General features: G+C 38.7%; 2 protein-coding genes across 2 annotated transcripts in view; both read right to left on the bottom strand.

The window, feature by feature from the left end:
* Positions 1-406: 406 nt before the first annotated feature.
* LOC140146131 (uncharacterized) lies at positions 407-2470 on the bottom strand. The gene has a single exon (XM_072167892.1). It carries the CDS (start codon positions 1707-1709, stop codon positions 540-542), a length of 1170 nt encoding a protein of 389 aa, XP_072023993.1. The 5' UTR covers positions 1710-2470; the 3' UTR covers positions 407-539.
* Positions 2471-2482: 12 nt separating this feature from the next.
* LOC140146114 (uncharacterized) overlaps positions 2483-25891 on the bottom strand; it is a 36137-nt gene continuing 12728 nt past the window's right edge. The window contains exons 2-4 of the mRNA XM_072167867.1: positions 6874-6967; positions 5693-5901; positions 2483-4243 (exon numbers count right to left, since the gene is read on the bottom strand). Coding sequence (XP_072023968.1) covers positions 2638-4243; positions 5693-5880 — 1794 coding nt within the window. The 5' untranslated portion in view covers positions 5881-5901; positions 6874-6967 and the 3' untranslated portion in view covers positions 2483-2637. The remainder of the gene's footprint in view (positions 4244-5692; positions 5902-6873; positions 6968-25891) is intronic.

The raw sequence follows: 25891 nt of genomic DNA, 5'->3' as shown, positions 1-25891 counted from the left end.
ATATGCATTTGTTCATGCTCTTCAAGCTTACCATTAGTTTCAAAAAGCTTAAAACAGGTTTGACAACGGAATGGTAGTTCAACAAGATGAGCTCTCTCATGGACTCGAAGTTGAGCCTGGTCTATGAAGTTGGCTTCACAGTACTGACACTTGTAACCTTTTATACTTGCTAATGGGGCTGCACCTGTCTCCTGCATGCCCAACGGTAGATATTCATCATTCATCTGGAGACTGCTTGCAACATCTTGCATCAATTTATTCTTACCATGAGACAAAGAATGACTCAGCTTGTGATGGTCTAACAGCGGCTGTGAGCTGAAGTTACTTTTGCAAAGATTACAAGCAAATGGTCTCTTACCAGAATGGAGAGACATGTGTCTGGTCAGATGGGTTGATTGGAAGAAACCACGTTGGCAGATAGTGCACTTGTGTGGTTTCTGTCCTGTGTGAGAGACGATATGACGATTCAGATTGGATGAGTTGGAAAATACTTGTTTACAGATGTGGCACTGACGTGCCCTCCACCGCACACAGTAATCTTATGCTTGCGAAGACTGATGGTCTCCGAACCTCTTACCACATTTGTCACACTTGAGACTGTACAAATTTTCTGTCTTGATGCGACTGACTGGTGGTGGTTGAGGACGAGGCTGAGGCCGAGGAGCAGGAGCTACAGTGATAATGTCTTCATCTTTAATGTCAGGGAGATCTGTTGGCAAAGAGTACTTTGACACAAACGGATTCTTGATTAAATGTACCTGCTTCAGGTGTTTTCTCAGGTTAGACGGGTTGGCGAATTCTTTCTGGCAAATATTACAAGTCTTGGCATTCATTCTTCCTTTGTGCTCAGACCACAGATGTTGTTTCAAATCCCATTCTCGATTGAAACCTATACCGCATACACGACACTGATGGACACCTTCTTGCTGCAAATGTGTTCTCTCATGAACACGTAAGCTCCACTCAGACATCAGATGCTTTCCGCAAAACTTGCAGGTATATTCATTCTTGACATCACCTCCCACATCATCTTGATAAAGGTCTGGTTGCCTCTGGATCTGTGGTGGTGACTTAACAACAGGTGTAATTTCCATCCCTGTGCTGAACCTAGATGATTTGATCCCATGTACATTGAGTTTGTGTATCTTCAGATTCCATGTGCGATTGAATGTCTTGCTACATATGTTACACTTGTATGGGCGTTCCCCAGTATGGGTCCTCTCATGACGTTCATACTCTGTTCGTCTGTAGAACATCATCGGACAAAACTTGCAAGTGTAGCTTACTTCCTGTCCATCAGAACTATGGGATTTCTCATGACTCAGTAAATTTTCTCTTGTATCGCATACAGCATTACAGAAATGACAAACGTGGCTCTTCTTTTCTTCGTCATAACTCTCTTCCTCTACAAAGTGCTCCTCACTTTCTTCATCATAATCGTCTAGTTCTTCTTCCATACCTTCTTCTTCAATGAACATTTTTGGACTAGGTTTGCTTCCTTTGTGAGCCTTCTTTCTGTGCCTTGTCAGTTGGTATAACTTGCAGAACTTCAAACCACATGTGTTGCACTGGAACCGCCTGTTAGCAGTGTGAATGACCTCGTGTTGCTCAAGGTACATCTTCCTAGAGCACACTTTTTTCACAGAAGCGGCATTTGAATGGACCGGAGCCACTATGTGGAGAAAAGACCTGTTGTGGCATTTGATCATCTTGATTTGTCACATCAACTGATAATTCTGGACTGGTGTAGCTTATAACAGGAACCACATTAGCAGCCTTAATGTACCAGTACTTCCCATAGCGTTTTCGATGACTACGCATATGGCTGAGCAGTCGTTTATTCTTACGACAAAATCGATGACCACAATACATACATAGCAACCCTCTCTTACCTGGCTTGATTTCACCATGACTGCTTGCAATTGAAACTGGCCTCATCAAAGACATGTTCTTGTGAGCAGATTTGATATGTCTTATTAGCTGAAGATGACGCAAGAAACTTTTAGTACAGATATTGCAAATGTATTCCTTGTGCGTGTTTTCATGCTGTTTTAGTCGCCGTCTAACATCAAAGCCTTTCCCACATTTCTTACACCTGTAACGATTTCCATGTGTATGAAGCTTCTCATGGACCAGTAGATTACTGTATTTTCCACAGACTTTACTGCAGTATCTACATTTGTAGGCCTGGACCTTCTCATTCACCTTTACATCGCATGATGGTAGCATTGGTATGGTGTACGTCTGCTGTGGTTGGAATTCATCAGTCAACTGTTCTGTCTCGGTTGTATCATCTTGTACCGGTGCACCTTCTTCCAGTTCCTCATGATTATCATTAGCCATTTCAGTTTCACTTGGTACTTGGTCTATAGGTTCTGTTTTGATGATCCGTGACTTGTTTTTTATATGCATATTCTCATGTGTAATTAAGCCAGATCTAGTAAGGAATCTTCTTCTGCAGTACCGCAACTGTGCGATATGTCCCTTTGTGGCTCTTCTCGTGAACAACAAGACCAGACCGATTTAAAAATCGCTTATTGCAATATTGACATGGAAATAACCTGTCCAATCCTTTCTTTGCCTTCATCTCTGCTGAATTCTGCTGCTGAGAAGTAGAGCTGTGTGATCTCTGATGTTTTAAAAGGGTAACTTGATCAGGAAATGTGTTTTCGCAGTAAAACATCCAAACATCTTTGACGAGGTGGCCATTACTTTTAGTGGTGTTGCTGTTGGACCTGGGGGCATCCCTTTGCAAATTTGTCGATGGCGGAAGTAGTTGCTTTTACGATGAAACCTCTGTGGGCATTTATTGCAAACGTAAGGTTTTTCTCCTGTGTGCGTTCTTTCATGCTCAATGAGATCTCTCCTGATGGTGTACACTCTTGGGCAGTACTGGCAGGCAAGAGGTGCTTTAGGTTGTGCTCGGAATGGTGACCTCACTTTAGGTATTGACAACCCTAAAACAGCGTGTGATGTAGACTTCTCTGATATACTGGAATGTTTTGTCAGTGCTAATGGGTACTCTTGCGGTTCACTTGGATCCAGATCACCAATTAATAAACTGCTGGAACTTTCCAGGTAGCTTGGTGGCGGAGTGGGTGGTATGAGATCAGTAGGTATGTGGATCTGCTGATGAGCTTCATACTTCTCTTGCGATGTGAAGAGGGCGTCACAGACAGTGCAGCGCATGAAATGCACAGTAGGATGCATGGTACGCATGTGTTTGGTGAGATCGCTCTTGCGTGCAGTTTTCATGGAGCATATTGGGCATTTGTGTGGTTTCTCCCCGGTATGTTTTCTTTCATGTTCCATCAAGTCTCTTGCACTAGCACACCTTTTGTCACAGAAGTTACAGACCTTCCCTTCACCTAATGCACTACGCTGTTCAATAGCCTTCTTCTGTATGTAGTCAATATTGATACTCTGTATCCCATCCGACCCATCCACATTCATATCATCTTCTTCTTCTTCTTCTGGTGGTAGCTCAATTTCATCTTCCTCTTCAAATTTTGGTTTAAGTAATTTCTGGCCTAGTACTATCTTTAAGGGATTCACTTTCTTTTGTTTGGGGTATATAATTCTGCTGGGTATTTGCGTGGGTAATTCCGAGTCAAATGAGTCATCTTCATCTTCTTTCCCTGTCAAATGGATGACTCTGTGGACCTTCAGTTGTGAAGTCTTGGCAAATGTGGCATTGCAAAAATCACAGCTGTGTTTTTCATTTCTCTGATGAATGACCTCGTGTCTAGCGAGGTGACCACGTATCTTAAAGCTCTGCCCGCAAATGGTGCATGTGTACGGTCGCTGCGTCGAGTGGAATTTCTCGTGCTGGAGAAGCTGGTCCTCATTAGTAAAAAGCGCCTCACAAAATCTGCACTTGAGGTTACTGGCTGCATCAAAGCTATCCTCTGTGGCATTACTTTCAACTGATAATGAATCTTGTGCTTCAAGATTTTTACTTTCTTCTTGCCCCAAAAATATATACCTATTTGGCCTTTTCTTATAAAACTTCCGCCTAGACTTAATCACATTGACACCTTTACTGGTGTCTACCTGATACCAAAATCTCTGCACTTTATGTTGATGATACCAGAGATGAGCTCTGTAGCGAGAGATGTCACCTTTGAACTTCTGACCACAGTACATGCAGGTATGACTTGGGTTCCTCTGTAACATTCTTCTTGGTTTCACTCTTTTTGATTTCACTCGGATCTTCTCTGGTTTGCTTGACTCCTGTAGAGAGCTGTTGTATAATGAGAAAGAAAAGGCACTTTGAGAACTACATTGTACTTGAAACATGTTTCAACTTAAAGCACATAGGATGGTCATACCTGTGTATTAGTAAGTCCTTGTACTGATATGGGAACTCAATGAAATGCCAAAATCCCCCCTTAACTTTAATTTTTCAACTACAGTACATATTGTATTGGTTGTGGACTGATAAACAGAGTAGCATAAAACCACAGAATTAGAGAAGGAGAACCGGGACTCCCTATACCGCCACGTACAATCGCGTCGTCAGCTATGGGGAGAAAATTGGGGGTATTCGGGTCCTTGCCGACGGTCTTGGAGACGAACGAAAACAATTCTGCGTCTCATCTGAAGCGTCTTGGTACTCAAGTGCAGGTCGCATCAAGTGCGTCTCTCAAATGCCCATCATCCATGTCGCTTGCATGACAACGAATGCCTCGAGGGCATTCCGAGGGAAACCGAATACCCCCAATTTTTGCTCCATGCCTGTATCAAGATGGCGGTCGAGTCCCGGTTCTCTGGTTTTAATTCTGTGCATAAAACAGAACTAAACACAGTAGAATGCAGCACCTATGTCAAATGCATTTTAAACATGTGCATTTAGCAAAAACAATGAATAACCTAGCTACCATAATTGTTCAAATTTGTTCATATCCATAAGACTTGATTGGCAACACATATTCTTCACATTAATTTCAGAAGAAAATGGCTATCAAACTACATGTAAACTCATGTACAGTGTGAAGTAATTCTAGTCCGAGTCTACCCTGATAATAGTATAACTACAGCTTGAGCATGTAGTGAGAATTATCTATGCATTAATTTATACTAGTATTACATACTTGTATAATGTCCACTCTGAGAGTAAGAAGACAGCACCTGGAGCAATCTGCTAGAATTAATCATTATTTCTCCATCATGATAGTCACTAGAGAAATTAGGGAATTTGAACAAAGGCCTCTAACATGTATATAGCAATTCAATGCTGTCAATCCTCGATATCGCTGTGGTTAGTGCATCTGCTTAATAAACGGGAGGTCCCGGGTTCAATTTCTAGATGAAGAATTAATTTATTCATTCCTCTGCTATCTCGAGGGAAAGATTAGTTATTGCGTATTCCATCACCTGTATTACTAAAGTAGCTATTTTTGTCGTGCAGCACCTGAAGCACATTTCACATAAGTCTGTTTTGCACATCTATAATAGTGCCACATGATAAGGAAGAGGTTATAAATATAGTCTGTAACAGTAATGCCATGTTGGATTTTGCAGCGGCAGATTCAAATCGTGCAGTAGGGCGATTTGTCTGTATACTAGCATCGCACAAATTCAAATCTGCCATAGCTATATCCAACACTGCGTTACTCTCAACTTGAGACAAGACACACTATAGACATTTTATGTTCCAGTTAACAACATTGATATGTTGAGAGGAACTAACCTAGTCAAATTCTCTGGTAGTTGTATCTGCTGGGTAGCAGCCATTGCTTCTAGCTTCTCACTCGCTGACATCCCTGTCCAACATCGGGAACAATTCCCCTGCCATTCTACACTGCCAAAGAAACCACATCCATTCCGGCACAGCATGTCTGGGTCAGAGTCACCAATTTGATCTGGTACCAAATTCATGGTGAAAATAATTGGCCCATCCTATAGGTAAATACAAATAATGAAATAAAAAATTCAAAATGGTACCATTCTGATAAATGAATATGGAGTACATGTACATTAACTACCTTTTTTCCCCCGTCACTTATTGGACTTTTCCCCAAAATTTTGGACCCTTTTTGACCAAAAAGGCGTAAAAAACCCGTTTTGGGGAGTTTTTGTATACTTTTGCCAATTTGGGGGGCCTGGTTGTAAGTTTCTCAGTCGTGAACACAGAACATTGAAAACTGAGGCCATGTATTGGGTAACCTCTCAATATCTGACACTCTTTATATATTCATACACATAGCAGTCCATCATTGTGCTATGGTGACAGAGTGGATTAATGGGCTTTTTTTAAGCAAATTATTTTAATATGCATAATTATGGAAATATGTATACATCATCACAGAACATAGAGATTCATTTACATTTTTAAACTATCCTACAAGATTCAAAATATTGAGCAGATTAATTTTGGAATTTGGTGATTAATATATGCAAATTATATGCATAATATGTACATTGGTACCTGACTCGCACTTTATCATTCAAGTAAATCCATCATTACGTTTTACTGCAAAAAGACGGCTGCAAATCGATGGAGCCACAATCATTATACAATGTAGTAATTTTGGTTTGGTAAATTGAAAATACATGCCAGTTACAAGCGGATGGATAGGGTGGAAGAAATCCACGAGCCCGAGGGTCAGGGCCCCGAGCAAAAGCAAATATAAAGTTTGTTAGGGATAGGGTTGATAGGAGATGTTAAAAGGTTGGTCCCCCCATAAGATGACTCATGCTACTCCACTGGGTTGGGGTGAGTGTGCGCATAAAGCCATAACAGACCTGGCTGGTTGAACATGTGCGTAATTCGGCCGGGGCTGCCAATTGTTCTGTATTTTCATCTCTAGTAGGAACTATGATCAATACAAAACCCAATACATTGTCAATGCTTCTGTGTAACCCACCTACCTCTTGACAGAAATGGCAGTCTGATTCACATGAACACACACCCTATCACAGATATCACAGAATTTCACTGCAGTAACCAGGGAAGGTGAGCCTGCTGTATGTAACAAAAACAAACAAAAAACAAGTTCATTAGTTAGTAATTAGGTAGTGCATAAAACATATCCCAGCTGATTTACAAGCTCAAAATGGCAAAGAATGAACATATTTGGTAGAACCAGTCTTCCTTTTTATCTACCCAACTGCGATACAAATAAAATTTTCTCTAAAAAATTATTTTGGTACGGTACATACTATCACCAATAACTCACATGTACAATATGAGCATGCACAGCGCCCTCATTAAGCTGAAAAAAATTCTTGAATTTTCGGCCTCTCTGAGCCTAGTTTACAAATGACCAACTTTGGAGGGGCATAACATCTTGCGCCATCATCATTCCAACCTACATTTTGCATTTTTTTGAAGTACCAAATGGTTACATCACAAAAACCACTTGAGAACTAGATGGATCGCGGTTCTCGGATGTCGCGGTTTTCGACGCAAAGCGTCGTCCGTGATGCCTCCACCAAAGGGAGTGATGTGGCATGTACTCACAAGGTGATACAAAGCTGGGTGACCCCGGATTACCCCAAAATGACCTTCCAAATATTTGGCTCTTAGAAATGTTGACTGTACCCACCAAGTTTCATGTACGTATGACAGTTTTTACTAATTTGACCTCAGATGACCCCTGGGTGACCCAAAAATGATGTCCCAAAAATTTGGCTGGCTCTAAATGTTGACTGTACTCACTAAGTTTCATGCCCATATGATAGTTTTAACTAATTTGACCTCAAATTACCCCTGGTGACCCCAAAATGACCTCCCAAAAATTTGGCTCTAAATGTTGACTGTACCCACCAAGTTTCATGCCCATATGATAGTTTTACCAATTTGACCTCAGATGACCCCTGGATGACCCCAAAATGACCTTCCAAATATTTGGCTCTTAGAAATGTTGACTGTACCCACCAAGTTTCATGTACGTATGACAGTTTTACTAATTTGACCTCAGATGACCCTAAAATGACCTGCCAAAATTTGGCTCTAAATGTGACTGTACTCACCAAGTTTCATGCCCATATGATAGTTCAAACTAATTTGACCTCAGATGACCCCAAAATGACCTCCCAAAATTTGGCTCTAAATGTTGACTGTACCCAATAAGTTTTATGCTCATCCAACAGTTTTTACTAATTTGACCTCAGATGACCCCTGGGTGACCCAAAAATGATGTCCCAAAAATTTGGCTCTAAATGTTGACTGTACCCACCAAGTTTCATGCCCATATGATAGTTTTTACTAATTTGACCTCAGATGACCCCTGGATGACCCCAAAATGACCTTCCAAACATTTGGCTCTGTACATTGACTGTACCACTGAAGTCTATTTAACAACCAGAAGCCTATGCTTTCGATTACGGCGTAACCGGAAGTACTGCATAAAGTTCCACAAATAATGTTAATGAGTTCCACAAATAATGTTAATTAGATAAAGTTCCACAAATAATGTTAATGAGGAACGCTAATATGGGCATGATCGCCCGGATGTACGATCCTTATATGGGCATGTTAATTAATATTCATGATTTATACTGCAATAAAAGTGCAGTACGTAGCCTGGATCTTGCCTAGTCACCTAAATCTTTATAACGTGTCTGAATACTAAATATATCTCAAATTTGGGGACTTGGGAAAGATCCATGTTTTTGCGTGTATTTCGGCATTAGTTTAAATCCTTCAGTCTCCTAACCTATACGCATAGACGCTCCTAAAAAACCCTCTCATTTCTATTTGGACAAACAATAAAGACAGGGTCAGAATAAATGAGATAGATGAGTTGATTTGCGAGAATCAAATGATTCCCATAAATTTATTCTGAAAGAATCAGGATTGATTCTCGCACTGTGAAACGAAATTCTGATCTGGCCCTGAAAAAGCTACAAAAATCGAATCAAGTTCATTCAATATTTGTTGAAGAGATAAAGCAGTTGCTAAAAAAGTTATTAAACAAAACATGCTTGGGCTTTCAACTGGCGAGAAGATTTATCACATGCATTATTGACACTAGCATTTTTAATTTATTTAGGCCTATTTCTAATTTTCTATTAGTATGAAGCAAAAATCATATGTAACCTATAATGTTTAACAATTGAATACCTGAGTGGAAGAAGGGCCCAACTCCAAAATTTTACAAAAATGAGTTAGACCCAGCATTCTATTGCCAACAGACTGATCTTCCTTGTGTGTGAAGGATGAGCCAAAATCCACTCTCCAAATAGTCTTCCACATACACTTAATCATGGTTTTCATGGAAGAAAGGCCCAACTCCATGGAGTTGGGCCCTTCTTCCACAAATATAGTGTTAAAGAGGAATTTTGTTCATCCATGAAATCTGCTTTTCACTACAATACATTTTCTTGCCAACCTATTACATGAGTTCTACTTGTGCAATTAATGGTGATTATCTAATTTCTGTAGCTATTTATAACACAGAACTGGTACTTGTGGTATATTAGTGGAAGAAGGGCCCAACTCCAGCTCGTATTAAGACCTGTACCGTTGCCATGGAAACATCATATTTAATTTTGAATGTATGTACTATTGTATGTTCATGTATTTAAGGTCCCCTGAAGATAAAAACGTTCTGCCTATAAAACTTTTCCAAATATTAAGTTTTTTCTTAATATCTCAAAAACAGTTTTGATGGAGTTGGGCCCTTCTTCCACTCAGGTATTCAATTCTATGTCCAACTCAGTGGATTTGGACCTCTTTGGTTCCTGTCGCACACATATGACGAAGTGTCCAAATTAAAGTCCAAGTGTACTGTAGGTGTAAAAAAAGTATTCAGTTTCGGGGTTTGACATACAAAATCCTGAACTTGTTGTTGGCCATAAACAGTTCAGTTTTGGGGGCACAGTCCTGTAAAAGTGGCAATTTTTGCAGAAGATGAGTTGCACTTTTTGTGCTCCACACAGCTATTGCAAAAATGAAAACACATGATATGTTCTTTTATGTTAAACTCAAAATCACAAATTTATGACCTGAAAGCAAAATGGTTCAAAATTCTGTTTGATTTTTGGAAATAAAAATTTTTTAGGTACCCTTTGTTGCTAGAACCAAGATTGTCACTCTTTAAGTGAGTCAACACAAAAAGGTGAACTTGTTTATCCAATTGCAACATGGTTCGCCTCAAGTTTGGTAATGACGTAGGTCCGTATTTCACTATGTGCAGGATTTAACTGTGCACGTAAAGTTAATCGCAGAGAGCGTAGCCGCACAAGTCCAAGCGACGCTTGTTTGCAGCGCAACCGCGAAAAAGCATTGACGTCACTACTGTACTTGAGGTGAACCAAAGTTTAGCAAGCGCTACAATTTATGTTTTGAAAATCATTTTGTAACCTGGGGTATTAAACCCCATAGGGTAGATACTAAAGATATACTAGCAATGTTTGAGAAACTCAAATAATAAAATTAACATTCAGTATCTACAATCATTAATTAGGCGATTTGCAATGAAACACACACAAGAAGCATGTATCTTTTTAATTGTTTTATTTTCCCCATCAAATTAAAAGCTCATTACCAAGATTACTGATACATGTATGATAATGATTCTGACTGGATAGAGGAATATTTTGGCACACCTGTACCACCACATTGCTATTTTACCAGTGGCAGATCCACGTTTGTGGAATACCTTACCGGTTCATAACAGGAATGCTGCTCCTCTGGCAGTGGCGTAGATTTCTTTTTGACATTGCGGGGATGGGTTGGAAAAAAATCCTTGAAATATAGAGAATCCGGCACTTTTGGCAACAGAACCAGTATATGGCACAAATGCGCGCGGAAAATTTTGCCATTTTGAAGGTAAAATCAATGAAATAGTGCAAAAGTGGAATAAATTCGCGAAAATCAAAAAAAAAATTGGGCTTTGGGGGCTAAAATGATTGTATGGACCACCCCCAACAAAATATTGGGGGGGATATATCCCCTGGGATCTCGCGCCTATGTCCCCTGGAATAATTCAAAACCATGGTCAAGATATATCTTTTTCCATGACATGTAGCTGATAATGTTGCCTTTTTTTTTGTATTTGATCATTTCTGGTATTCTTTTGACATTTCGCTTTGAAGCTAATGGAAAAGGCGCACTATAAAAGTATAGTATTAGTTAAGTATAGCCCAGTGTGGTGTAATGAACCCCAAAATGAGTTGGTTTGCTCACTCAACCCTCCCCCCCCCCCAGAAAATTTCAAACCCTTAAACCAAAAAAAAAAAAAAAATTGTACCATAAACTTCTTTTGTCGCCAAAATGTGTTGGATTCACTATCAAGACAATTTTTCCAACCTCATCCCCCCATGTCACAAAGAAATCTATGCCACTGTTCTGGGGACACATTCCATTGTAATAATTAAAACTGCAGCACCTAGAGTCCTGATTTTTGCTGGATATTATTGTGTAAAAAACAGAATTTTGAAAAATATTGAGGAGTCCTCCTCAGCAAATGTTATAATATGGCTTTAACAATGGCGGTCCTGGACCTCTAAGCACTGGTTTATTGCTACCCCTGAGTTCATGGTTTGTTGTCCTCCAAAATACTCAGTCCCATTATCAAGTTTCCACTAGTGGTGGCAGCAAGCATGTGGCATCATGGTGGCATGCATGACTAATTTAAGGGCAGTTTTTCAAGAAGAACAGTAGCCTTGAATTTAGATGGATTTGCTTGTGTGACTGCCAAAGATTGGAGACCATCACCATTCCATGTCTTTACACAGTCCTGGAGTTCTTTCCAGGATGTGTGCTTTATACATGTAGTACAGGGGAAGTACGAATGTGCATAAAACTGTCCTGTTGGTGGCTGTCATTTCAAATTGGATGACCCCTTCTGTGTCTGATAGGTTTGATGTATAAAATTGTATACAGATCGGTACTCCTATCTCCACGGTCCTTCCAGACTTCCAGTGCAAGTTCTTGTTTTCATCTGTAAAATAAAATAATTGAAGACAGAGACAAAATTGTGATTCTTGCAGTTTCAACAGTACATGTATGTACACATAATTTTGGTTAAAGCGAGTACACACTCATTTTAGCTTTATCACATACATTGTAGGCAAGCCTCTGGATGTCAATCAGTGTTCGAAATAAATCCTCTTGTCTGTCCTCTTGTCCAAGAATTACCGGGGACAACCATATTGAGCTATGTACTTATCAACCACTGGGGACTGGGGACAACCACTATATTTTACCTCCAAAATCATGATAAACTTGACATGAAATTTTGAATTTTGATTTCATGTAAATTGATTGTAATTTGTATCCTTAAGGGAAGGGGTATGAATGTTTGGACAGTATTATTGTGGGACATTAGAGCACATCAGACATATCGAATTGCATTCTGAATACGAAGAATGGCCTTCTGATAGATCAAATAATTTTGATTTTTTGAAATTAGCAATGTAATACACATTTTATGGCAAATCATTAAAATTGATATTTTTGATATTTAACAGTACTCAAGTAAACTTTATAAATCTGATGATTTCTACCTAAAGTGTATAAAAGCCGATGATCAATTGAAAATTGACTCCCAGCTACATACACTTTAAGACTATATCATTAAATTTATAAAATTTACTTTGAGGACTGTTATATCTCCAAAATGTGAAAAATATCAAATTTTAATAATTTGTCATCAAATTTGTATTATATCGTGAATTTCATCAAATGAAAATTATTTGATATCGTATTAAGAATGCAAGGGCCTCAGGTTTAGCAATTTGTGGCTACAGATTTACCACACCAAAAGACATCAAACAAATTTGATTTTTTGCATTAAAAAATATGACACATTTTGGGGACAACCAAAATGTTTTGAGGACAAACAGAATTTATTCTTTAGTTATCGTCGGGATAACCTCTGTATTTTCTTTATTTACGCACACTGACGTAAATATTTGTGAGGGGTAGAGTAAATATTTGTGTGGGTCATGATTAAACTCGCCTTGTAAAGTTGTAAACCTGCCTTTTTTTTTTAAATCGTCAGTTACCTGCACACTCAAAATTGCTGAATTGTTGTTGTTTTGCACAGCTCATCTACCAACAAGGGAATATTTTTTGGCAAGTTAAGAAAAGGCAAGTTAGTGAAAAAGCGAGTTACAGCCCACAAAGATACACAATTTGTCACATACCCCCATGGAGCTGTCCATCAAGTCACAGTCTGCAAGTTTAGTTAGGCCAATTAAAGCAATCAAGTCCCACTGACAAGTTACGCCAAAGTAACCAAGTCCCGCAGGCGAATGACGCCATATCAATTCAAGTCCCAGTGGTGAGTTACGCCAAATTGATCAATCTCCATTGCCTTGAAAAAGAAGAAAGAAAAATGTTAAAATATTTGTTTAAAATTTATTAGTGTATACATTTTGTACATGTACAAGTGATACACTTCGGTGCATTCATATAGATTGTTTTTATGTATATTTTAAAAATCCAACCTTCGAAATTTTGTATCCGCAAAGTCGCAGACTAAGTCAAATTTGCAACTTTGAAGCTACCGACTGTCCACTCCAGGAAAGTGCATGCCCCAACACTAAGTTGGACTTGGCATAAGAACCTAACTCACCACTGGGACTTGCTACAATCTCAGCAGGTGGTCACTTTGAAACTTTGTAGCCTTGTAGGGGGTACCTCGCTTTTTCCTAACTCACCTTTTTTAACTCGCCATGTACATTTGTATCTGTCCCTACTAATAGGGCTTAAAGTGCCCTCCGAAGCACTAAGCAAGTAGAGTGAAGTGTCTTGCCCAAGGACACAAAGAGCCGGACCTGGGATTCGAACCCTTGACCCTTGGGTTCACAGTCCTATGCCTTAACCACTAGGCCACGCCTCCTCACATGCAAGACCTAAAAATTGTTTGATTTATGTAACCCGACCGACCCTAATAATAAGCCTGACCCTAGACTTTTTTTCTTATTTTTTTTGCAAAAGTTTTTAAAAATTAAAAAAAAAAATTAAATTAAAAAAACAAAACAAAAAGTTCCAAGGCCTTTATCATGCAATTAAATAGGGCCTACAGTTTAAATTGTGTGAGTAATTTTTTTTTTTAATTGCCAACTGACCTACCCTAATATTTTTTTTTTATGTTACCCCAATCAAACAATTTTTTAGGCCTAATGTGTATATACTACTATACAATTTTGTTTGCATTTTTATTTAAAGCCATATTTGTAAAATTTTATGAAATTTGTAAAAATGCATATTTGTAATGTTTACACTGTGTTGGTCAGATCAAAAATATAATTTTGACATAATGTCGTACGATATTCAAACTAATCAGACATTTAATTCCCCATAGAACTCCATGTTGTAGGTGACAGCCAAAATAGCCAGCAGGGTTTCTTTAACTTTATCTTGTTAAAATGGACAGACCCCATTTCTGACAGTTATTTCTAATACTATTTCCACATTTTGTGTAAAGAATAATAAAATTAAAATTTGATGTACTATTAGTTTGTACAATGTACATTTATGGCTTTAAATCAAATTTACTGTAGTGTAGGCCTACATACCAGGTTAATTATATTCCATCCATGATGTAGGCCCCTACTATTCTTCGTTCATTCTCCTTATCATCATAATCCAGGTTACCGTCACCGTCACGACCTAGTTTGTGAAATAAAAAAGTGAAACACGAGTGTGTTATTGTGGTTATTAATTATTATTTTTTAGCATATTGCAGCCCAGTGGCGGATTTAAGGATAAGGGCCCTGCCAACAAAATAGCCCACAGGCCCTATAGTAAGGAGTTCAAATCAGTGGCGTTAAGTGTTGCTCTAGTCGGAATCTGAAAAACACTGCGCTAGTCCGAATCTGAAAAATACAGAGCCAGTCCGAAACTGAAAACCATATAGCGTTGTAGCCCGACACTGAGAACCACAGGACTTTCTAGTCCGAATTTGAAAACACTGCATAGTCCATAGCTAGTCCAAATATTTCCCATATTTAGACCAGCGCAGTGTTTTTCATATCCAGACCAGCGCAGTGGGTTTTTTTTTAGATTCAGACTAGAGCAATGCCAATGGTTTTCAGTTTTGGACTGGTGCAGTATTTTCTTGCCATCTTGTGCAGTATACACTTTTCATATTCAGACTAGCTGCATATTGATCTAAATCTGTGCTATTCAGATTTGGGCTGGTGACATGATTTTCAGAATTTTAATAAAATACTGCACTAGTCTGAAAAACATTTGGACTAGCTACATGTTTTTTTTAGAATTAAATTTCGGACAGTGTCAGATGAGTGCAGTGATTTTCATATTCGGACTGATACAGCATGTACAGTACAAGGGATTAGGCAGCCAGCCATATAGGGAGTGTTTTTATGTTTTACACACCCAAATTTGTAACCACCCAGTTTTAGCCCACACAAATTTTAAATTTACACAGTAGGCCTACCCAGTTTTTTTTATTTACCCACCCAAACCTTCAAATCCTGCCTAAGACCCTGATTTGTGTGGTCGGAATAGCGGTGTCGACTGTGTCGTGTGTGCCATTTTTCAGCCTGATGTGACAGTGACGTGAACGAGTTGTGGCATCTGTATCTCACACGCATCCATGCGACGTCGCACGTCTTTCATGCTTTGAGCATGTGCATGTATGCCGCCAGCGCTTTAGAGCAAAAACTAGCGACTTGAAGCTGCACCCAATGAAATACGCACTGACGTCACTGCTACATCAGGGTGAAAAATGGTATAGCGGCACGTCAGACCACGCATGAACGCCCTGTACTTAAATTTTCGTCAAATTTACATTTTACATATGCCTGCCTACTAGTACTACATTTTGTAAGCATATGCTATAGAAAAATTATTTAATTCGTGTACATCGTGGAACATACTCTTTGCGTGGCTATGCGTAGTAAGCTGTTGTACACAGATATACTCTGATCAGCTCTTAAATAATAGGCGGGGACTCGTAACATCGTGGATTGATATAGAACGGCGTACACACAGCTGGGCGCAGCAGTTACGCGATCTGCGCTTTGCCATGTTTGCGTCTTGCGTGAAGACGCATGCTTTTGTGAATTTACGTGTGCGTAAGTTGGAACTTTATTGACTCGCGCAGTAACAAAAACCGAATGATTCCCGCCTATTAAGAGCTGATCATAGTATAACCTCGCTAATATGGACGCGTACTCGCGTAGAGTAGCACTGTACACTCGTGTATTATTTTAGCATGATTAGTTGTGAGTAACAATCGTAGTTGAATGTTCCACGATGTACACAAATAGAGGCCACGCCGTCAGCATTTCGCCATCTTGTGGACCGTACAAATGATCTGTGTGTTCATGCCACGCAGCTGTTATCACGCAACAACGCCGTGATTTTGCTGTTTACGCATGGAGATCGAACGACCATCGCAGCATGTACCCACAAGATGGCGGCATATGACGTCACGCTGACGGCCTCAATTAAATAATTTTTCTATAAATAAGATCAAATTCAAACCCATGCCGGCATGGCATGGGCGCGAACATTTACTCGGTGTGTCGTCGGTGATTTAATGTCACAAATGTTAAACTCCAGAGTCTATGCATAACTACTGCTATCAACGACTATGAGTATGACATTGACCTGTTGTGTTGGTTTACTAGTCATGCTAGTCTCAGCATTGACAAGCATGCAAGTGAATATTTGTAACCATGCAATCATGCATGCATGGCATCCATGGCATGATTGAATGATGGGTACATGTATACGGCCGTCAGTAACAGTAGATTTCCTGTCCAAATATGAGCTAAAATCCGGGCTAAACTTACTTACCCGTCAGTGACAGGAGAAGTAGCTGATGAAATCAATCAGAGATCCCGGTCAGAGAACTATAAATATCCATGACATCCGTGACACGGTTGTTGCCATTGCAGTACAACCTCTCAACTCACACTGCATTGCAGTGCACTGCCCAATGCGAAAATTGCGTGTAAAATGTACACCGATTTGGAGACGGAGTTTCTTGTCCAAAATCACTTAAAATCGAAGAGCTACGTGTGCCCAATGTAATGCAAGTGGTAAAAGTCCGCAAATGCTCACGGGTGACAAAGTACCAAGTCATAAACATCAGCTGATGTTGAGATATTTTGGATGAAAACCCGGAAATTTCACAAACCGTTCAAACCCAAGGGAACGTCCATTATATATGAGCCTTATATGGAAGTCACCACTTGACTTCCATTATTCCGTGGTATTAAAAGCCACAAGTAGGCCTACTTGAGTACCATCACCTAGCCTGAGTCCCTTGGCCCCGACCTCGAAACAATTCAAAATGGCGGAATAAAATGGCCGTTTCTCGTTCGGGGCCTGAGAACGAAACATGCACAAAAGTGTCGAGAAATTTCTTTTGTATTTTATTGTTTTCACGACGGAATTCCGGGGTGCATGCGCAGTAGCTCAATAGAAACTAGTCAAACTCATCAGCAGTATTATCGTTGACGCCTGTGCAATACTTGTTGTAAGGCCAGTAAGGGCTTGTAAAAGAGATGATTACATGATTAATTATTCATGAAATTGAATTTTTTTGTGAAATCAGAGCAGAGAGATGCCATCAGCTTGTCTGTGTGAAAGTGCATAGAAAAAACAACAAAATATGTTTAATTTCAAACCTGATTGTCAATGGTGAAACTTTGGCTGGAGAAGTTGAAGGTGACGTTGCTTGTTATCTTTTAGACCGCTTATCTGAAGTCATGGGTTCTTTTAGAGCAAAATATGAGGCATTTTGGTGCCAAACAAACGGCGATCGGCATGATTTTCTAGTTTGCAATTCATGAATTGGATGTGCACTGTCAACAAGCAGCCTGATAAATTCAACTATACGGATTGTACACACACCGAGTGATTTGTATGTTATTCATTGGTCAGTGCAGGCTAGGCACCTAAGCATGTAAGTACTACAGAAAGCTCAGTCATGCACGGTCTCAAGACAGACAAAAAAATTCATTGTCGTGATGATCATGAATGCATGAATGATCATGATGATTGCATAGTATCCTGAGTATGGCATACATCAATGTACATCAGATTCAGACATGCATAATTGACAAATATGCTGCACGAAGAGCAGAATGTTGTCATGTTCTTGAACCCGCCCAGGTCTTCATGTCATATTAAATCAAACCAGGAATAGGCTTACTATGAATAGTACCGGGGAAAAGCATGAACAGTGTGATCGTGATGGTGCTGGTTTACAAATTTAAATTACCATGAATACGATGTCCCAGTGTTTGTCATGTCTGAATCGGAGTATGCTTGTCACTGCATGACTGTCAATCCCGCTGTGAAAGTTTAGTGCCAACCTGTCAATACATTGTAACTTGCCTCACCGAGAACTGTGCTGTGCAACTGCACGTCTCCTACATCAGACGCTGCACTGCACTTGAAATCGAATGGATGGTATTCTTCATGTTACAAAAGGTAAGTTCATGTCTTCATGCCAAATCATGGGTTGGATCTCCAAGTCTCAATTTTACAAGACAAAGACTCGATCCACAAACGGAATTATGACTAGGCCTAGAATGCCTAGGCTCGGGCTTCATGGCTTAGGCTTAGCCACAAAGTATTCAAATGTGAGTAGGCCTAGAAGAATGATAGGCCTAAGCTAGCCTGTCATGATATGTTTTGCATGAATGTAGGACAAAATACTGGTCCTGCTAGGCTGCTAGGCATAGCAGTAGTAGTAGTACCATGACTCTGTACGGTACATGTAATTCTATTTACCTAACCTTTTCCAAGACGGCTGGGCCTTGCACGCATTTCACCATTAAGGCATTACACTTACCGTAGTCTATGGCTGGGCCCTCATGCATCGTACCGTACTGTCAGGGGCAGGCATTATACTTGCCGTAGTCTACGCATACACACATTAGTCTAAGACTGGGCCTATTATACACACATTGTATCGTTATGTATGCATGGTGTAAGTGTGTTACACTTGCTGTAGTCTACAGCCGGGACAGCCGTGGGCCTACTGTTATTAGGACGTAAGTTGCGTAACATTGTGACGTAAGTTGCGTAACACTGTGAGTTGCGTAACATTGTGTGACTGTGACGTAAGTCGTGGGACGTAACTTACATTAGGCAACGTAAGTTGCGCGATGCAACATAAGTTGCGTGACGCAACATAAATTGCGCAACGCAACGCAATGTAACGTAAATTACGCAACGTAAGTTACGTTGCATAACGTAAGTTACGTTGCATACATTAACAACGCAACGTAAGTTACGTTGCATTAAACGTAAGTTACGTTGCGTAACTTAACGACGCAAATAATGCAACGTAAGTTACGCAACGTAAGTTGCACAAAGCAACGTAAGTTATGCGTAAATTAACAATGCAACGCAACGTTAGTTACCTCACGGTACTGGTGTGCCATTGTGACTACAGTACCGTAACACTATACTGACTACCAATCCCGTACCGTAGTCCTAGGCCCACTCCCAACTGCACATTTATACATGACTTACAAACGGTATAATCTAAGGGGGATGTCATTTTCTTCGGAAGGGGGGGTCACATATATGTCGGTGACCGGAGTGAATTTTTTTATGACCCCCTATCGCGGGCTAAATTTTTTACGACCCCCCTTAGGGGCTGTGCAATAATTATGAGTCCCCGAGGGTAAAATTTCCAAATGGCTCGCCAAAAATCGCTTGCCCACCCCCTCTCGGCCCGCCAAAAAATCTTTGCCCATTTTGGCTTGGCAAAAATTTCTTGCTCCCCCCCCCAATTTTACCCTCCTCCCATGGCTCATAATTATTGCACAGCCCCTTATATCTCGAGTCAAAAAGTTTAATGCATATTTTTATTATTTTACAAGTCGAAGAGCATGGGGACTGAGATGAGTGACAACTCAAAAATGAGACTGAGATGAGTGACAACTCAAAAATGCATGATTTGCTTGGTTTGTTATTTAAAAGTAACATTATTTTTTAATCAATAAAATAGAAATAATATTATTTAAAATACGGTTAAAATAGTAAACACTTTATTTATTTGTTATTTTTTTAAATATCTTGTTTATTTGTTTGCCATTCATCGTATTTCGTAGTAAATTCATTCATAAAAAAGTTATTACACCCACGTGATCACAACTAATTAATTATTCATGAGTGTGTGCGCTCGACACTTTTCGAACGCAATCGTTACCAGTCCTCACCTGCAAGCACAACCCGATGACCGTGCGTAAGCAGTTGAAGGACTGGTGGATCAAGTCTAACCATCACCCACGGTCAGCTGACATTATTTTAGCAGATTTAAAAATAAATAAAAATACATTTATCGTACATGAAAATGAATCATGATGTTATGATTTAAAAATAAATAAAAAATATAGGAATTATTAGCATGATTTAGTACTAGAGATTTATCATGTAAAATTATAAACAAAGTCGTTATTTTAATAAATCATGACAAACTTATAAAATTAAAATCATGCTACTATGCTAGCCTACAGTACCATCTAAATAAATTTAAATTAATTAATGAATGATAAATAAATGAAAGTTACCTGAAGAAATTAACAAAAATAATAACATAAACAAATAATATATTATACTTAGCTGTACAAATAAACGAAAAGGCCTATAAAAAGAAAAAAGATAAAGAAAAAATCTGAAATTAGTTCAGTGTAGGCCTACTTTTTAATTGTATTTTTACAAATTTAAAAATAAGATAGTGATATTAAATAATAAATAGTAATAATAATATTAGGTCTAGTAATAATAATAAATAATAATAATAATAAAATAATGATTAATATTTATAATAATAATTTAATAATATAATAGTAATAAATAAAAATAACAATAATAGATAATATAAATAAATAATAATAAACAGTAGTAATATAATATTCAAAAATAATATTGATTACAAAAAAAAAACATTTAAAAAAAACCATTCATCCCATTCATTTATATCGTGTTATTTTCAATAATATTATCAAACTCATTTCTTCACTGAAAATTATAAAATAACTGTAAACAATTATAACTAAATATATAACTAAATATTAATTGAGTGACAGCCAATCGATCAAAACCCATCATAAACATCCAGGCATCCATTGCGAAGACGGCGTAAGAGGATTAGGTAAATAATAACAAAGAACTAGTATTATAATAATATAGGACGTTCCCTTGGGTTTGAACAGTTTGTGAAATTTCAATGTAAGCGGTGAAAATTGAGTCGCCATTAATTTTTTTGATCGGACGAACAAAAATGACGCATAAGATTTCATCAAATTGCATGTACAATGTACGGCATATTGTACATGTTGCGCATGCGCATTAACAGATATTCGACTAATTATCATAATTTGTGGAACTCATTATCATAATTTGTGGAACTTTTTTCGAAAATGCGGTTACGCACTCGTACTATTCTTCAGTACGCACGTTAGACATCTGATTGTATTTAATATCGATGGACTGTACCCACCAAATGTCATGCCCATACGACAGTTCTTACTAATTTGACCTCAGATGACCCCTGGGTGACCCCAAAATGACCTCCCAAAAATTTGGCTCTAAATGTGACTGTACTCACCAAGTTTCATGCCCATATGATAGTTCAAACTAATTTGACCTCAGATGACCCCTGGTGACCCCAAAATGACCTTCCGAAAATTTGGCTCTAAATGTTGACTGTACCCAATAAGTTTTATGCTCATCCAACAGTTTTTACTAATTTGACCTCAGATGACCCCTGGGTGACCCCAAAATGATGTCCCAAAAATTTGGCTCTAAATGTTGACTGTACTCACTAAGTTTCATGCCCATATGATAGTTTTAACTAATTTGACCTCAAATGACCCCTGGTGACCCCAAAATGACCTCCCAAAAATTTGGCTCTAAATGTTGACTGTACCCACCAAGTTTGATGCCCATATGATAGTTTTTACCAATTTGACCTCAGATGACCCCTGGATGACCTTAGATAACCCCAAAATGACCTTCCAAACATTTGACTGTACCCACCAAATTTCATGCCTATACGACAGTTTTTACTAATTTGAACTCAGATGACCCCTGGGTGACACCAAAATGACCTTCCAAAAATTAGGCTCTAAATGTTGACTGTACCCACCAAGTTTCATTCCCATACGACAGTTTTACTAATTTGACCTCAGATGACCCTGGGTGACCCCAAAATGACCTTCCAAAAATTTGGCTCTAAATGTTGACTGTACCTGTTTCATGTTTAATGGGGGGGACTGTTTCATGGCCATATGACAGTTTTGGCTAATTTGACCTCAAATGACCTCTGCATGACCTCAGGTAACCTTGACCCACTAACCAATACAAACTTGTTCTGCCTGGGGTCAAGATGCACCCACCCACCAAGTTTGAGGAACATGCGACCCCTAGTCTCTGAGAAAAGAGGTAAATAAGGAAAATGAGCCCCCTGAACTCAAATGACCTTTTACCTCAGTATATGACCTTGAACCTCACCCAAAAAAAAGTAGCCAAGAGTTTTTGACCATGACCCACCTATTCTCAAAATCTGAAGTCAATCCGCCCATCCATACCTGAGATATGGCATCCGGACGGAAGGACGGAAGCACAGACATTGCAAAAACAGTATGCCTCACGGTGGAGGCAATAAAAAAATGTTGGGATCTTGATGGTGCATAAAAACAGCAAATCCAATGTTTTGATGAAAAGCGCCCTCATGCAAACTTCAAAGCATCATAACAGGTCGCACGGTTGTTTGATGGGATCATTTATTAATTTTTCAAACAAAACATCATGTACAACCAAATTTTAGGCCTAAACAGCTAAAAGTTATATCATGCTAATGTATTCAGATGCTTTTGAGTCATTCTCAACTTAAATTTCCCCTCTTTTACAAAATTATTCACTTTTATAGTATTTTTAAAGCTTTTTTGGATATAAAATGTATCTATTAATGACACAATTGGTGGCGCTATTTAGTTACTGGAAATTACCCTTTCAAGCTTTTAATACAAATAATTCTTTTTATTGTTTGATATAAAAATATGTTTATAAATTTCCTTGTTGCTTGTTTCACCTATTCCAACTGTTTTAATGGCAGTATTAATCACCAAACCCTTGCAAATAAAGAAATATGATTTATGATAAATAGCGCCATCTATAGTTTGCATTTAGTTAATAATGAAGCCAATTCTATATACATCAAACAACCGTGGCCGCGCCATCGAGAACCAAAGTCCAAACAAGTTTGAAATTAAAGACCTTCATGGTAAGTTTCATTTTCCAGCAAAACAATGGATTTGCTGTTTTTATACGCCATCACATCAAGATCCCAACTTTTTTTCTTGGTTTTTGTGATGTAACCATTTGGTACTTCAAAAAAATGCAAAATGCAAGTTGGAATGATGATGGCGCAAGATGTTATGCCCCACAGTGGCCTTCACCATCGGGCCAAAGTGTTTTAAAATGCGTAAAAACAACTTGGTTTCAATGCTAATTATTGCATGTTCTAGGGAAGTCAGATTATCTTTATAAAATAGTGGAGTGGGCGGGTTTTCGCTGAAATATAATTTGTGTAAAGTACTGAAGCATTCTGTGTATAAAGGAATTAACTGCACAACATGTAGCACGATTCGTGATACCCAATGTTGGTGTTGTTTAGGAGGGGGAAAATTTTATTTCAATTTTATATGTACGTCAAAATATTTTTTGAATTTACTGAAACTGATGGCTCAAAAAAATGATGAAAAATCTATATAATTTTTACATAGAACCCGATAAAGATTACTGTATCGCTTTTATGGTAATCTAATCTTCCATTTTATAAAAACATCTTGGGGGTTCTCTGTGAAAATCTTGAATAAACTGGGGGGAAACCCAACGTCTATACTCCGGGGCCTATAGGCCTACAAGAAAATGGCAGACTCCCTATACATTGCACTGACCGATATACCATGCACGATGCAGTCAAAATCGATAGTGTTGTATTTCTATTATATACCCGAGAAATGTTGGAGACTTGGAGTTACCTATACAAAATGTATGTTTAAAATTCAATCTGGCTACCAACAACTCATGTGGTCCAATGGATTAGCCCGCTGGACTTGGAGATTCCGTATGCAGCTGCGGTGTGGGTTTGAGGCCCACCTCTGCCAAACTGAAATTCACTTCTTTTTAAATTTCATATTTGGGAAATGGGACTGGGCGAAGTTATGTATGGTGAATGCCGCCGTGGTTATGCCCCTCCCAAAGTTTGCCATTTGTAAACTACATTGTGTAGGCTCAGAGAGGCTGAAATTTCAAGAATTTTTTCAGCCGAACGAGGGCGCTGTGCACGCTCAAATTGTACATGTGAGTTGTTGGTGTTAATATGTACCAAAATGTTTTTTTAGAGAATTTTTTTTTATCACAACCCCCCTTATTTGGGTACAACTGGCTCTTAACATGCAATCATAAGAAAATGGTCAACTTTGGGCTTGTCTTTTACATTGTATATGAAGTCAACCTATACAATTACTGGGACTTAGCAAAGTTGTAATTTAAGACTAGTAGTCATATATAAGTGATGTTTTCCAAATTTTGAAGGTGGACCACATCGACTTTGGGCCCCTAAAAATGTTGAATTTGCAATAAATGTTATCTTTGTGAGGGAGCTGTTCGAAATGTAAATGAGTTGTGACCTCAATTTTTTGGATATGCATTGTATTTATCCTATGTATCATGTATAGCATTAGAACTTGGTCAGTTCCCTCGGATCGCGATGTCCAACAGTAGAGACGCCTAGCGCCGACTTCGAGGCGCGCAGCGCCGAGGTGTGAAGAGGCGCGTAGCGCCGCAGACCTCATAATTACTTGTACTATATTGGGCATTGGCAGAGGCTCTATACTCAAGCTAGTATAGCATCAGTAACAACAAAAAATAATAAATCTGACAAAAAATGTGAATTTACATGTATGGGGGCTAAACTTGCCAGTTTACAAAACATTACATTTTTTCTAGTCTCCACGGCTGATGACGTCATCCAGCACGTGCTGCTTGCGTATCTGATTATTTAGCCAGGAGTTCAACCCACGGGCAATCAAGTTCCCGGATGCAGCACTGCTGTTCGGTTCTCATTGACTTTGCATTGTCGCCTCTTAGCTAATCAGAAACGCCGTATACATGGTCATTGGCAGACTGTTTGTGTGGAGGGAGCGTAACCAAACTGGCTGCGTAGGAGACTACATTTTTTCTTGCATATTAAATGACCCCGTGACACAATGCGCAATTACAGAATTTTTTTAATACTTTTTGACAAATAGGGCATGCAGTTAGTGTGTATACAAAGTTTCAGATCTCTCTCTCTTTTTATAAAGAAGGCACAGACTCCCAAAGATGAAATTTATTTAAAGGGCAACTTTTGGGTCCAAATTTAGACTCCCCTACTCCAACTTTCAATGGCTGCCACAGAAAATCCGTAAGAGCTTTAAGACCTCAAATTTGCAGGTACAACATATTACCCCCAGATGAAATGAGACACATTTTACTCAAAAGTTTTGCTGGCATATCTGTCAGGAGTATCTCCATTTATTTGTAAACCAGAATTGGATTTATCTTCAGCTTATCCAATAAAATGCGGACCCAAAGGGTACCGTTATAATACATCAAACTTGGCTTAACTTTTCAAGAGAAAATTTCTCCAGAGAAGTTTACATACATTTATTGAGTCAATCCTTTAATATAAATTCCTTAGAAAAGTGCATATACATTAATCCTACTTTCCTGAAGCCGGAAACATTCAGGAAAGTAATCTGGATATTTGACATATTTAGTTCAACTTCTCATGCACTATTTCTCAAATTTATTAGTTACTTAATTATTACTATTTGTAAACACTTATACAATTACCTATGGTGATCCAATTATTTTCATATAATTGGATTCAAGATTAAATTTGTGGCCCTGTCCCTTTTTTACCGCCACAATTTTTGACCTGGA

Source organism: Amphiura filiformis, chromosome 1 (genome assembly GCF_039555335.1).
Source record: "Amphiura filiformis chromosome 1, Afil_fr2py, whole genome shotgun sequence".
In the NCBI taxonomy this organism is placed as follows: domain Eukaryota; kingdom Metazoa; phylum Echinodermata; class Ophiuroidea; order Amphilepidida; family Amphiuridae; genus Amphiura; species Amphiura filiformis.
The sequence above is the reverse complement of the archived record's forward strand: the minus strand, read 5'-3'. Positions and strand labels throughout refer to the sequence as shown.

Bases quoted from the DNA above. Each gene is read 5' to 3' on its own strand.
- LOC140146131 (XM_072167892.1), bottom strand. From the start codon at position 1,709: ATGATCAAATGCCACAACAGGTCTTTTCTCCACATAGTGGCTCCGGTC.